Source organism: Euphorbia lathyris, chromosome 7 (genome assembly GCF_963576675.1).
Source record: "Euphorbia lathyris chromosome 7, ddEupLath1.1, whole genome shotgun sequence".
Classification (NCBI taxonomy): Eukaryota; Viridiplantae; Streptophyta; class Magnoliopsida; order Malpighiales; family Euphorbiaceae; genus Euphorbia; species Euphorbia lathyris.
Genome location: NC_088916.1, coordinates 74728871 through 74739239, shown reverse-complemented (window position 1 = coordinate 74739239; position 10369 = coordinate 74728871). Strand labels below are relative to the sequence as shown.

Sequence of the window (10369 nt, the reverse complement as noted above, 5' to 3'; positions counted from 1 at the left end):
AATCTCTCTAATTATCTGCATATCTATATCTAAAAGTTCTACATAATTTAAATTAGTCCCTAAAATCTCTCTATTTCTTTACATATCTATATATAATATAAAACAGTAACGATGGAGCTGAGGTGTCACTTCCTCCTTTTTTATATCATTAATTGTAATTATTAATTATATTTTTGTTAATATTTATATATTAAGATGAATCTGTGCATCACACGGGTCAAAATATATAATATAAAACAGTAACGATGGAGCTGATGTGTCACTTCCTCCTTTTTTGTATCATTAATTGTAATTATTAATTATATTTTTGTTAATATTTATATATTAAGATGAATCCGTGCATCGCACGGGTCAAAAACTAGCAAGATTCAAATCTTACCAGCAATAAGACTATAAAAGGTTCGGTTGGTGAGCTACCATGATTATTGCTATTTGCTCACACCAAATTTGCACTTTTAGAAAATTATACCTTTTCCTTTTTGCAAGAAAAAAAAAATTAGATCCCTAATTTTTTCTATTTTTGTTCATGAAGCTTCCAATATGTTAGTTTTTTACTTTAAACCCTCGATTAATTGTAAACACAAATTATACCTCTCGTTCATAAAATAGTTTATTTTCAACATCTTAAAAATGCCTACTCATTATATCTGCAATTTTCAATAATTTGAGACAATTTTTTTGCATATATAATGTGATTATAAATACGATTTCAAAGGTAAATAATGTGTTTTAAATTACATGTTTTTAACCAAATCTGATAACCTATGTTATTATCTTAGGTAAAATTATAATCCATCGAGATGTTAATACATCAAGCTGAAAAATCAGACTTCAATTTTTTTTTGGAAAAAAACCAAGTGGTTCAAGATGTCAGGACCGTAAATGAGGGTATGCAAAGAACCTTTCTGTACAAGGCTTTCAAAATTATATGAGCCTAAAATTTAACACTAGATCTTAGCTTAAATTGGAAAAAAAATATATATATATAAGTAAAATGATTCATTTCCACTCTTTCACTATATTGAATGCATATGTGAATTAAATATTCAACCATTCAACATTCACACCCTTCCAATTTATTCATTTCTCTTTATATTTTTTAATACAAAATTATATTAAATATTAAGGGTCTAATAAAAATTTAGTATTATACGTTCCAAAAAGTTTAAGACGGGCCTGCCATATGCTTTCACTTCCTTCTCCATCCTGACTTCCAACTAGTCGCAAAAAGTTCAAGACCGACCTGCCATATTCTTTCACTTCCTTCTCCATCCTGACTTCCAACCAATTTTAGTAGGTGAGCAAATTGAATCAAAGTGATAATGTCCAAATTTGCTTTCTCATTTTGTAAGTTTTAAGTGCAAGTTTACCCTTACCATATACCTAGTAAAATTTTGTCCATCGTTTCAGAGTAAAATAATTTTTTTTTTTTTTATTTTACTCATACTTGACAGAAAATTTAAGTGTAGTGATTAATCATTATTTGACTCGTTATTTAACTATCACATCAGACATTCTACATATCAATTATATAAAAAATGCAAAATTTTGTCCATCATTTCCAAGTAAAATAATTTTACTCATATTTGACAGAAAATTTAAACATAGATTCGTTACATTCTACATATCAATTATGTCTAAAATGTTTATTGTGTTGCAATATTGTTATAGAAAAACCTGACAAAATGTCAAAAATTAAATCTACCATGTACAAGTTAATCACAAAAAACTAACTAAAATATTTACTATGTTATTAACACAATTATAAACAACCTGACAAAATGCATGAAACTGCTTAAAATTATCAACAAACTTGTTTGATATAATAGCTAAATAACGATCAAACCCGTTTGTTCAAATTTTATGTCAGGCAGAGATAAAACTGATATTGCTTGAAAATTATGAGAGCTAAATTTTCCTATTTCATACTAGGTAAATTTCATTTCTCTGAAATATAGAGACAAATTTGAACCATATCCCTTGAACCAATAATGGATGACTTTATATACAGACAAAGATTAAAAAAAAAAAAAAAAAAATTAAGTATCATAATCATATTATATTATTTATATATTTCATTCGATTAAATAAATAACAAAAATAATAAAAATAATTTATATATTTGTGTCAATCAAAGTGTCGATGTAAATCGTGTCGTAAATTGCCACCTTGCCACCACTATATAATGTTACAATTCCCTGGGGTAATTCTACAACTTGGTGTTTAACAAATTGAGAAAAGATTTTCCTTTTAAAGGTAAACTAACCACAATTGGACAGTTTATATCAAATTTATTCAATGCTACAAAGATATTAAATAAGCAAGTAGTCCTCAATAATATAGAATTAATATGCACCCAACCCCTTCAACTTGTACTCAAATGCCTAACAACCCTCCAATTCGAAACGACCTTTCCACCACCTCAACGTGCTTAAAATAATGACATTTCCATATAGAGTATGTGGTAGCGCTACATGGAAATAAGAGGTTAGCCATGACGGTTTAAGCATGTTGAGAGAGCGGAAAATCGGTGTAAAAACTAGGGGGATTAGACGCTTGGGTGCAAGTTGGAGGGGTTGGATATGCATTAAGCCTAAAATAGACTATGACACACAAAAGCTATCAAGAATGAGCAGAGATACATGAATCAGAAGTTGTATTGACAAAAGCCTAGGATGAGCATTAGAAATCTAAAATTCCTTAAAAGTCATATGGGCTTAGTATTGATGCTCAAGATTGATAGCAACTCAATAGGCAAATATTGCTAGGCTTAGATAGCATAAACATGTACAAAGGGGTGTCTATTTCATCCCACAGATTAAATAAGTAAAAACCTTACATGCAAATTCAAGCTCTCAAAGGCGTATGTACTGATTTGCGAGAATTCACTCTGAATGTGAAGTCCAATAGATAAGTCCACTGAAAGAAAACAAGTTATAGTCAAACAGAAGAATAACACGTTGGATAAAAAGGAGTGAATAACAACAGTTTAGCCCTTGCAGAATGAAAAATGTACAAATGGCAAAACACATATTTGAGCCCCCGATTGTTCAATTTTTACTGATACAGTCCCTCGTGTTTTAAATAGATACATTAAGCCCTTGATCAATTATTGTTTAACATATTAAGCCTCTCTTAGACTGCTCAGTTATGTGTGATTAAAATTCCATTTAGCACGCGTGAAATTGTCAACATGTCACTGTTCTCCTAAAGTAAAATAGTTAACCTAAACGAGTTTGATTGTTTTACTTTAGGGGTTAGGGTAAAGATAGTTGGGGGTTGTATTGTATCAATGTATACATGTGTGCATGTATCAGCAGAGAGGAAGGTTCATTATAATTCATGTGAGCAAGTTTGAATCTAACAAAACATACACAGTAGCATGTTTATCTGATCACCAAGTAAGGGACCAAGCAGTAAAGAAAGCAAGAGTAAAAATGCGAACGAAAGCATAAAAGTTTCACATCTAACACAAACATGCCTACAAGCACGGTTATTTAATTACCGACTCCTAGAGAGAGAGAGAAAGCAAGTTCTATCAAAGATCACAGAAGCATCAATCTGAATAACTGATTTAAAAAGATATTTAAGATGCCTCCGGGTCAGAATAGTGTTTTTCAACCTGACTGATGCAAGTTATATCATCAATTGACAACCCAATAAACTACACCAAATGATATGCAACAGATGGGGAGTATATAAATTAAAACAATCGTATACCTGATTAAAACAAACACACACTGCAGGACACCTGCAGTTCCTGCCCAGACTGAAGGCCCTGTTGTGACAATTGAATCTTGTATCAATAAGCCCACTGATGCTGCTAGAGACACGAAGGATACCACATACGCAAAGAAAAGCCAAAGCTTCAATCTGTTACAAATTGGGAAAGCATAAGTGAAGATCAGCTCATGGCTTGTATGGAAATACAGAAAGGAAAGAATCCAATTCTCAATAAAACAGTTTCGACTAGAAAAAGTCACAGGATCAAACAAGTGTACAACACCCTTGCATTACTAGGAAACAAGCAACTTACAAGACAGCCATAATCAATCAACAGCATTCAATCCAATTTCTTGTAATACAATAACAAGCAAAAAGCACTTATGAAGCAAGATCATAATCAACTTCTCCAAGTCAACTACACTAAAGCAAAAGAATCAATACTAAGCAGTGAAATTTTCCAAAAGCCATGTCATATGATATGTCTAGCTAGAGAGAGGTCATAAAGTCTTAAAATATATCCTTGTCATCTTCCTTTTGTCCCTTTCCAGCTCAATAATTTTTCATTTTGTTTGTTTTGTTTCCCTTCAGCACAATATATAGCATAATAGATAATATCAAGATGACGAAAACAAATTATAGATTCAAACAAGAGATAAAAATAAAAAATAAAAAATCATCAACTTAACCACCAAATGTGTCTGAAATCATAAAACCATCCTTTTCCTGGCTTGAATTAAATTCCCATCGCTGGAAAATTTTCAGAGAACATGCGGCAAGAGCATAATCAACAACACCAAAATGATAAAATTTATTATCCTACATATTACATAACGCAAAGATAGAAGTTGTAGAATCCTCGTACAATCCAGGTATACTCATTAAAAAAAAAAAAATCTTGATGTTGCCTAGTCATAAGCTTTATTATTTATTTTTTAATCAGCGCATGCCAAATTATCTCAAGATAAATTGACAGCAAAGCCCAAAACTCAAGGTAAATGCACAAGAACCATTCTCCTACTACATGCAATTTCAAAATTTTCAAGGCTGTCATGTCAGACTTAAAGGTAAAAGCAAACAAGCATCGAAAACAGCAAGAAAGGAGTTATATTAAGAGTAAACAGTACAAAATTTCAAACCATGGCTCCAAACAGGAGTGGTACAACCATATTACAATTATTCCACGAATGATACATACAGATAGATGACTAGCTCACTCTCAAGAAGATTACAAACATCCAGATAACAATATATTTCTGTGCATTCCTCAAGATCGACAGCCAAGTATCATTATTTATTGATAAGAACAAACTTGAAGAAGAGTACTATAAATGCCTTCTCAAGCTAACCCTTTCTAGAACATATCGGATTCCCAATAGGAAACAGTAAAATGTCTCACTCAAGGGCTTAAATCTGCAGGTTGCTTGCTTATAATGGAACAACGCTTTAACAAATCTTAAAAGCATTTCAAATTTCTGGATTACATTGTACTTCGACTTTCTCTTTTGTTGCCTTCCATTTTTTTCAAGTTCCAGTCCATTTTAACTAAACAATTGCATGCTTCATTCCACAAACCAAATCCTCCCAGAAATAAACTACTAAAAAATCAAGCTGACTAATAACCGCCTAGTACTGATTTACCCAGTACTAAACTTCTTCTCTCATGTATGTTTCAGCATAAAATCCCAGTTTTTTCCATGTAATTTGCTTTTAGACAGCAATCAATTGTCACGTGTACTGTTTCCACGTAGTACCATAGGTGCTGAATTTATAGATGCTGACAACTCTGGAAATCTCATTGTCTGTTAAATAGTATCTCTATAGTATCTGTAGAAATTTAATTATCTAAGCCTTCGTACTGCACTTACCAGCAAGTATAAATTCGAAAAAATAGATCTCAATCTGATATCTTTTGTAAACATGGAGATAAATTCAAGATTCGATCCACTCAGAATTTTCTGATAGCTTTACAGCTGGTCTCTTATTTCAACATGAACGTTGCAGCAGGAAAATCAAAGAATCACAATCGATTAATACAATCATCGGAACAAATATTCAGCCTCCCACAATACCAGAAAGCACTACAGACTCTAGCGATACTGCAAATTCTCATCCGTGATCTTCATTCAAGGTAATTTCCCGAGTATGGACAAATTAATGCGTAATAATCAAACGAAACGGCACGCTTGATTTTTTAACTTTACTGCTAGTGATTTCGACTTCAGCTGAGTATATAATAGCTCTAACAAGCACAAACTTGAATTCAGAACTACTCCATCAAACTGAACCAGATCTAGGCTATTGAAAAAAATAAGGAACAATAAATTAAGGAAGAGATGTCAAATTGCTAACCTCCACTCGCCTTCTTCATAAGGAGAGTAATCAATATCCTCCTTTCTGACACAATTAAACATCAAAGCAGCGAAAGAAGCAAAAATGCCTGCAACAAAAAATCACACACAAAAACCCTAAGATCGGAAAAATTAAAAGGACACGTACACACGAATATATACACAGATGAATTAGGTGATACCGGGAAGGTAGTGAACAAAGGGAACTGTGACGGAACTGCAAACAACGGCGTCAATCCAGAACCACCACCCGGCCCCGAAAACTGCGCCCGCGACGCCGGGCCCGAATATCGCCCATAGCTCCTGCAAATCCATATCTCGACCTCTTTACCGATTAATTATTTACTTTATTGCGCAATTATTAACTAGAAATTATTGAGGTGTCGATGAAAAGTTCTAGCTGACTTTAACTGTCTACGACTCCACGGACTGTCCCTCCACCTTCCAGTTGCTTCCTTTCTTCGTCCTCTTCAGTTCACTTTCCCTTTCTTTTGTTTATTTCCTTCCTTCTATTGATTAAAAATGGGATAAGCGAATTTACGCTATGAAATGCATACAGTATTTAAATATGTTTGACTATTATTTAACTTTTATATTTCGAATTTTTTTAATTTTAGTACGTCAAATATTTTAGACATAATTAATAATTAATATTTAAAATTTAAAATAGGGTAAAGTTCAAATAAAACTACTGTGGTTTCATTAATTTTCAGATAAAGAACTGTGGTTTACTTTTTGTCAAAACAATGATTGAGGTTTCAAACTTGGATTAATGCTATTAAAATCATCTTTAACGATCTGAAAATGAAAATTTTCAAGAATTAAAGTTGTTCAATGTCATATTTTCTATGGAACTGCATTTTCGATTTTCGAAAATCATCTTTTTTTGAACCTTCTCTCTCTAAACATTAACTTTCTCTCTCTTTACCAAACATCATCTAAATAATCTCAAAATAAAAAAGTTGAAGAATTAAAGTTGCTTAAAATATTAGTAGTTCTTAAAATATGTCATTTTTGAAGTCGTCAAATGTGATTTTAATAGTATCAATCGAAAAAGTCCTTATTTTGTTAAAGTTAAAAACCTCAATCCTCGTTTTGACAAAGAGTAAACCACAGTCCTTTATCTGAAAATTAGTGAAACCACAGGGGTTTTATTTGAACTTTACCCTTTAAAATGTTAGACATAATTAATATTAAAATATATAAAATAACATTTAATTATCAGTCAAACAGTTTTTTAATCTCTTTTGAGTATTTATGTTTTTTCTAATTAGATGAATTAACCTAAATGTCATATTTTTATCCTAAATATCAAGCCATCGTAAGCCGCCACAGCAGATGTCGCCTTCTTCAGTGGTCGCCGTCTTGATACAACTCCTCCACCTTCCTCCTCCATAACCAGCGACAAACTGATATCCGAAAAACCTAGCTGATGCTCGTAAATTATATAGCGGTTAATAGGACAAGTGTATCCTATCGCAACAAGTAATATAGTGCTAAGCACAAGATCGAACCACAAGGACTATCTTTCACAACTAGTCGACCTAAGGTAGGAAACGTAATTGTTCGGAAGGTTGAATATGATGTGGAGTGATTAAAGAGGTAAATTTCTAAAATAAAAGATAAAAGCGATTGAAGGGTAGGATCTGAATTAATTGATGAAACAATCTAAGATGGGGATTCCCTTAATTGGATTCCATGATTTACTGGGATTCAGGGTTATATCCTAATGATAATTGACGTTAATCACCTAATTAACCACATGAAGATGGCCAATCTAATGTGGTTTATTCACATGCATTCGGTTGACGGCTTGATTAGGCATATAACCTAGGTCATGCAAAGCATTAGGTTCTGTGGTGATTAAGGCTAAAGCCGTAGCCCAGCCACTAGACCGCACTCCTAGTGGTCTCTAGCGATGTCAGATTATGCTAATTCGGATTAGATAGTTCCTTGGTCAGGTAACTACCTATCTGCAATCCTATATTTGTCAGACTCAAGGCATAGGGTTCAGCAATGTCAGACTAGTTGATCATCATCGAATCTCATTCTAGCAATGATCCTATTTTTGATAAATCTAGGACATTAAGCATGCATAATCTAATCAATTGGAAACAATTCCGTACACCTAAATCCCTAATCATACATGGTTACGCAATCAATCTCATCCCCATCCCAGATTGGATGGGGATTAGTTCATAATAAAACTAACCAAATAATTAAAGCACAAATTATCAACAAGAATCATCATTAATTTAAATAAGCAAAGAGTAAGAGACAGTTTAAGGAATTAGAAATCTAAAACCTAGATTTGTCTGATTCTGATTACAAATGGGGAGAGAAATATCCTCTACCAATCTTCAATAAGTCAAAAGCAACTACAATGCAAGTAAACTAAAATCATAAAATCTGATAAAGAGAAAGAGGGAGAAGGAGAAGGAGAAGAAAGAAAAGGAATAAGGAGAAAAAAAAAAAGGTAACCCTAACAAAGGAGACACAATGTTCTATTTATAGTGTTAGGTGTGTTAGGGGGTATTTTGGATATTTTCCAGGCCAAGATTCGCGCCCTGGAGGTGAGAAGACGCTGGGAAATTGCTTCCCAGCGTCTCGTCTCGTTGAGACAAGAGACGAGACGAAAGGGTGTCTCAACGAGACACTGGGCGTCTCGTCGAGACACCACGCGATGGTTCCCTTTGGGAACCATCGGCCCGCCTTGTCTCGTCGAGACAAGCTGTGTCTCAACGAGACGAGGGCCTGTCTCGACGAGACAAGCACTGTATCGGCGAGACAGGCGTTGAAAAGTGGCAGTTCTCTCTACGGAAGTTATCTGTTTTGGTCCCTAGGCTTCCAAAATTTGATGTAATGGTCCCCGAATTGTCCGGACATGCTCCAAAGGGCACGTGTCTGGTTCGAAAATGCTCAAATAGTCCTAAAAACACCTGAAAATACAGAAAATGCCATAAATAACAGAAATTACTAATTTTAACTAAAAGATAACAAAATGATACTGAAATTGAATGGAAATAAAGCAAAAACGAACTAAAACAATCCTAAAAACCCTATATAAATGGGAGCTATCACTGGCCTTGTTCAACATGGAAAAAAATAAGAGCTTTGTCAATGAATATGCTTAGATATGTCTCAATAATGATGATGAAGGCCTTGAACTAGTAGACAATATACTTCAATTGAAGGCCAATAACCAGTTCTTCTTTATCGTAGGGCAGTTCCTTGCTGTTAAAACAACACACTTTGAGTCCATGAAAACAACTCTAGCAACAATCTAGCAGTCGGTCAAAGGCGTGACGATCATGAAAACAAATATGGAATGTAGATATCTATTCCAATTTTATCATGAGCTTGATATGCAACGAGTTCTTAATGACGGCCCCTGGACGTTCAATCAGAACCTTCTTATAGTAAAACAGGTGGAAGTCTCGGAATAGACATTGCACCATACGCTGACTGATGTCATCATATGCACAAGTATCTGATCTACCAATTGGTTTTCAGACGAAATCAATATGCAAAGCGATTGGCAACCAAATGGGGGATATGATCCAGAAAATTTTACTGGCCTCAAGCACAGTTATCTACATATTAAAATCACTATCGATGTTCGGAAGGCTTTGAAAACGGGACAAAAAATTAAAAGAAGTGGAAGGGAATGGCTATGGGTGAATATAAGATACGAGCGACTGCCCCAGTTTTGTTTTTTCTGCGGTATTATCTGCTATGCTGACAAGTTTTGCCCGAAGTTGTTCGATAGTAGCGAGGTTACGGCTGAGCATAAATTTGGTAGCTGGCTCAGGGCCTCAATTCGAAAAATTGCCATACAAAGAGGGAAATAATGGCTTCGTGATCCATCAGAGGAGGCCGATGACTCAAATTTGAGGTGCTTGTCCCATTTGCACCCGGTCACCTAATGATGGGTAGTAGCAGGTTGATCGGGTAGAAAGGTTGTACGTGAAAAATCGGCCTAAGGTACAGTTGTAGGAGAACCAAAACACTAGAATAAAAAACTGGAAGACATTATTACTTTGGACCCGAAACGTCAGCACTGATAGGGATAAAATATACCTAATGGGAAATAGGCAAACGTTTGGCAGCGGAAATATAAAATTTTTAACCTATTTCTTTTAACCAAGATCCGTTAACCGTTATTTCATATAAAGAGGGATAGAAGGAAATACCTTTCGAAGTTCTATCTACTGTTGCAATCGTAGTGCCCACAACTCTTACTCCGAGTTCCCGAGCACAAAACAAAACACAATTCAAAAGATGATTAGAACTCA

General features: G+C 34.1%; 1 protein-coding gene across 2 annotated transcripts; it reads right to left on the bottom strand.

Moving 5' to 3' along the window:
* Positions 1-959: 959 nt before the first annotated feature.
* On the bottom strand, positions 960-6590 carry LOC136235660 (uncharacterized). 2 transcript variants are annotated; one of them, XM_066025496.1, is made up of 5 exons: positions 6257-6590; positions 6076-6163; positions 3721-3873; positions 2840-2919; positions 960-1277 (listed from the first exon to the last, which is right to left on the bottom strand). In XM_066025496.1, the coding sequence occupies exons 1-4, from the start codon at positions 6387-6389 to the stop codon at positions 2886-2888; spliced, it is 408 nt and encodes a 135-aa protein (XP_065881568.1). In that variant the 5' UTR covers positions 6390-6590; the 3' UTR covers positions 960-1277; positions 2840-2885. The 2 variants fall into 2 exon arrangements, with proteins under 2 accessions (XP_065881568.1, XP_065881567.1); XM_066025495.1 differs by having other exon boundaries at positions 960-1273.
* Positions 6591-10369: the final 3779 nt, after the last annotated feature.

Excerpts from the sequence above, each read along its gene's own strand:
- LOC136235660 (XM_066025496.1), bottom strand. The coding sequence starts at position 6,389 with ATGGATTTGCAGGAGCTATGGGCGATATTCGGGCCCGGCGTCGCGGGC. Across the intron at positions 6,164-6,256 it reads CTTTGTTCACTACCTTCCCG|GCATTTTTGCTTCTTTCGCT; the intron begins GTATCACCTAAT and ends TTTTTGTTGCAG. Across the intron at positions 2,920-3,720 it reads TGTGTGTTTGTTTTAATCAG|TGGACTTATCTATTGGACTT; the intron begins GTATACGATTGT and ends GTTTTCTTTCAG.